Source organism: Athene cunicularia (assembly GCF_003259725.1).
Source record: "Athene cunicularia isolate RWA chromosome 11 unlocalized genomic scaffold, athCun1 chr11_part2, whole genome shotgun sequence".
Taxonomy (NCBI): Eukaryota; Metazoa; Chordata; class Aves; order Strigiformes; family Strigidae; genus Athene; species Athene cunicularia.
The window spans coordinates 1,793,093-1,797,292 of NW_020799114.1; the positions used below are offsets into that span (position 1 = coordinate 1,793,093).

Genomic DNA, 4,200 nt, shown 5'->3' on the forward strand with positions numbered 1-4,200 from the left:
CCCTGCCAGCTCGCCTACCAGGCCTGGGTGACCAACACCAGGACGGCGCTGCGGCAGCGGGAGCAGCCGGAGTCCCCCGGCGCCGAGGCTGCTGCAGGTGGGTCTGGCTCACCCCAAAATGGGGCTGGGGGGGGGCAGGAGGGGACACAGCCCTGCCCTGTGCCCGCTGTTTGCCCTGGCAGCGATCGGCATCCCATAAGAGGGCATCCCCTCAGTCCCTGAGGGGCGTGTGGACTCTCTGATGGCTACAATGGGGTTGCGCTGGTTTTGAAGATGAATCGGGGGGACGGGGCGATAGGTGGGAGAAACCCAATGGGGGCCAGAAATGATGTCCAGCCTCTGCTGAGCTGGTGCTACCCCTTCCCGGGGGGGTCTGACCCTTGCAGGGGAAAACGGAGGGAGGGAGGAGGAGTTGGAGGTGCCTGAAGAGGCCGAAGTCCAGGAGGAAGAGGAGGAGGAAGGCTCCGGTAGGTGGGCAGCACAAGGTGGGTGGTGGTGGGGGGGTCTGAGCGGGCATGAAGTGACCCCCCTGCCTCTCCCCTCGCCCCGGCAGAGCGGAGCAACGTGGTGCAGCGGGCGCTGAACACCCTGCGGTTCCTGTGGGTGCTGTGCCGGGCCATGGTGGACGGGCTGACGCAGTGGCTGGACGCCTGCACCCGGGAGCACGCCGACATGTCCGCGGTCCTGCGCCTCGAGAGATACGTCCTCACGCGCCGCCTGGCCACCGTGAGCCCCGGGCTTGGGGACACACACACACACACTGGCGGGGGGGGCACAGGGAGGGGGTGGCAGCACCGCGGTGGCATTTACTGACCCCCCCGCCCCGCTGCAGGGAGAGAACGTGCACCGCGGGCTCCTGGATGAGCTCTACCTGCCGCCGCTGGAGGAGCCCCCCGAGGAGCTGAGCCCGCGGGGGGCCGGGGGGGTGGACCCCCAAAACGGCGTCGCTTCCAGGCAGGTGCATAGATACCCCCCGAGGGGGCAGCCGGCAGCGCCGCGGGCGAGGGCTGGCAGGGGGCACGGGGCTCACCCCTGTCCCCGTGCTGTCCCCAGCGGGCACCAAGGAGCCACCCCTGCCCCGGGGGGATACCCGCAGCCCGCCGACACCCAGGAGCAGGAGCAGGTGACAACCTGGGGGTCCCAGGACAACGTGGCTGGGTCTCGGGAACTCCTGGCCTTGCCCCAGAACCGGAGCCGGACGGCCAGCGAGCTCCTCCTGAGCAGGTACGGGGACGTGGGGACCGTGGGGATGGGGCTGGGGGGTGACAGAGCCAGCTCCCCCCGCCCTGGGATGTGGGGATGAGGATGGGGGGTGGCAGGGCCAGCTCACCCCCCTGCGCCCCGCAGGCGCCTGTACTTCCCCGAGCTGGAAGAGTCGGAGCAGTTTTATCGCTCCCACAACCGGTTCCTGAAGCTGCTGCTGGCCGGTTACCTCTGCGTGGCCGCCCACTCCGAGCTGCTCTGTTACTTCATCATCATCCTCAACAACATGGTGACCGCCTCCGTCATCTCCCTCTTCCTGCCCATCCTCGTCTTCCTCTGGGCCATGCTCTCCATCCCCCGGCCCAGCAAGCGCTTCTGGATGACCGCCATCATCTTCACCGAGGTTGGCGAGGGGTGACCGCCGAGCGGGACGATGCCACCCGGCCCCCGGCTGCCACCCGCTGACCCCCAACGTCCCCGCAGGTGATGGTGGTGGTGAAATACCTCTTCCAGTTCGGGTTCTTCCCCTGGAACGGCTACGCCATGCTGGTACGCAACGAGGGGAAGCCCTTCTTCCCCCCCCGCATCCTGGGCTTGGAGAAGAGCGACCGCTACATCAAATACGACCTCATCCAGCTCCTGGCGCTTTTCTTCCATCGCTCCCTGCTGCTGGTGAGCCCTGGGGAGCCGGCACCACCCGGGTGGGCGTCCCCTGGTGGCTAGAGGTGCTCCTGGGGGGGGATGAAGGCTCTGGAGAGCACCCAGTGGGTGCTTGGGGGCTCGGCCTTGGTTTCCACCCAAGGCACCTGTTGCTGGTTGGGTCCTTGGGGTGCTGTGGGATGGGGCTGGGGGGGGCCATCAGGACCCCGTCGCCCTGACCACGGCCCTCCCCAGTCCTACGGGCTGTGGGACCACGAGGAGGACCCCTTCCCCAAGAAGAAAGCGGAGGCGGAGCGGGCGGAGGATGAGGAAGAGGAGGAGAGGCGGGAGGAGGCAGCGTTGGGCGAGGAAGGGACGGAGGCGCTGGCAGAGCCGGGGGCACTGGGTGCAGCCGTGGGGCCGGAGCCGGAGGGTGATGCCGTGGGGCAGGAAGAGGAGGCCGGGGCCACGCAGCTGCGCTTCAGGAGGAAGAGGAGGCGGGGGAAGAAGCAGCCGGAGGCGGCTCCGGAGGAAGGTGAGCACCAGTTTTGCACCTTGGCGAGGGGCAAGGCTGGCACCCCCCGGATAGAAGGGTGCTGGGCCCGGGCAGGATGCGGCCCTGCTGTCACCCACACTGTCACCCCAGCTGTCACCCACACTGTGCCTCACTCGCAGGGGAGGGGGAGGAGGAGGAGGAAGAGGAGGAGGAAGAGGCAAAACAGAGCCACGCTCAGAAGAAGCTGAAGGCGTTTGGGCTGCGGGTCAAGCTCTTCTTCCTCACCCTGTGAGTGCCCCGCGGTGCTGGCTCGGGGGGGAGTGATGCGGGGTGCAGCCCCCGGTCACCCCTCTCTGTCCCCTCTGTCCCTTCCAGGGCGCAGAACATGTACCAGCCGGTGCGCAGGTTTTTCCGGGACATCCTGCACACCCAGCACCGAGCGGCCACCGACGTCTACGCCTTCATGTTCCTGGCTGACGTGGTTGACTTCATCATCATCATCTTCGGCTTCTGGGCCTTTGGGGTGAGCAGGGGGGGTCCCGCAGGGCAGCGACAGGTCGGTCCCACCACGGGGTGAGGCTGGGCTGTGTCCTGACTTCTCCTGCATCCCCAGAAACACACGGCGGCCGCGGATATCACCTCCTCGCTGTCGGATGACCAAGTGCCAGAGGCCTTCCTGGTCATGCTGCTCATCCAGTTCACCACCATGGTCATCGACCGCGCGCTTTACCTCCGCAAGACCGTGCTGGGCAAGCTCATCTTCCAGGTCATCCTGGTCTTCAGCATCCACCTCTGGATGTTCTTCATCCTGCCGGCCGTCACCGAGAGGTACCGAGTATCTCCTAAGGATGTCCCTCACCCCTAGGGTGGCACCTTTGTGTCCCCAATGTGGTGGCCCAACCTGAGCGGGAAGGTGGCCGGAGGGGTGACACCTTCCTCCTGCAGGTTGTTCAGCCTCAACACGGTGGCCCAGCTGTGGTACTTCGTGAAGTGCATCTACTTCTCATTATCGGCCTACCAGATCCGCTGCGGCTACCCCACCCGCATCCTGGGCAACTTCCTCACCAAGAAATACAACCACCTCAACCTCTTCCTCTTCCAGGGGTACAGTGTGGCTCCCCGCGGCCCCCCAGCTGCCCAGAGGGTGCCGTACCAGCCCCTTCTCCCCGTGTCCTCCCCAGGTTTCGCCTCGTGCCTTTCCTGGTGGAGCTGCGGGCCGTCATGGACTGGGTCTGGACAGACACCACGCTGTCCCTCTCCAACTGGATGTGCGTGGAGGACATCTACGCCAACATCTTCATCATCAAGTGCAGCCGCGAGACGGAGAAGGTACGGCCCTGCCGTGCTGGGAAGGGCCCCCCAATAAGCCTCTTGTTGCTTGGGGTTCCCCCAGGCCTGCCTGGCACCGCGTACTGTCTCCCCCCTCCCAGAAATACCCCCAGCCCAAGGGGCAGAAGAAGAAGAAGATTGTGAAGTACGGCATGGGGGGCCTCATCATCCTCTTCCTCGTGGCCATCATCTGGTTCCCGCTGCTCTTCATGTCCCTAGTGCGCTCCGTGGTGGGCGTTGTGAACCACCCCATCGACGTCACCGTCACCCTCAAGCTGGGGGGGTACGAGGTGAGGATGCAGAGGGGGGGTGTGGGTGCCCAGCGCGGATGCTGGGGTCCCCTGCGTGGCTGATGGCACCTCGTCCCCCCGCAGCCCCTGTTCACCATGAGCGCCCAGCAGCAATCCATCCAGCCCTTCACCCCCCAGGACTACGAAGCCCTCACCAACCAGTTTGAGAGGCAGCCGGTAAATAATCCCACTCCCCCCCCCGGCCTTCAAATCCCCCCACCTTGCTCCATCCTGCTGGGCAGG

At 66.2% G+C, this 4,200-nt stretch overlaps 1 protein-coding gene across 1 annotated transcript in view; it reads left to right on the forward strand.

Moving 5' to 3' along the window:
* The first annotated feature begins 7 nt into the window (after window positions 1-7).
* LOC113484603 (piezo-type mechanosensitive ion channel component 1-like) overlaps window positions 8-4,200 on the forward strand; it is a 17,429-nt gene continuing 13,236 nt past the window's right edge. The window contains exons 1-15 of the mRNA XM_026857023.1: window positions 8-97; window positions 387-467; window positions 554-726; window positions 833-954; window positions 1,054-1,224; window positions 1,348-1,606; window positions 1,687-1,875; window positions 2,098-2,377; window positions 2,518-2,626; window positions 2,714-2,861; window positions 2,952-3,166; window positions 3,284-3,442; window positions 3,520-3,667; window positions 3,769-3,957; window positions 4,042-4,134. Of these exons, the coding sequence (XP_026712824.1) occupies window positions 619-726; window positions 833-954; window positions 1,054-1,224; window positions 1,348-1,606; window positions 1,687-1,875; window positions 2,098-2,377; window positions 2,518-2,626; window positions 2,714-2,861; window positions 2,952-3,166; window positions 3,284-3,442; window positions 3,520-3,667; window positions 3,769-3,957; window positions 4,042-4,134 (2,190 nt within the window). The 5' untranslated portion in view covers window positions 8-97; window positions 387-467; window positions 554-618. The remainder of the gene's footprint in view (window positions 98-386; window positions 468-553; window positions 727-832; window positions 955-1,053; window positions 1,225-1,347; window positions 1,607-1,686; window positions 1,876-2,097; window positions 2,378-2,517; window positions 2,627-2,713; window positions 2,862-2,951; window positions 3,167-3,283; window positions 3,443-3,519; window positions 3,668-3,768; window positions 3,958-4,041; window positions 4,135-4,200) is intronic.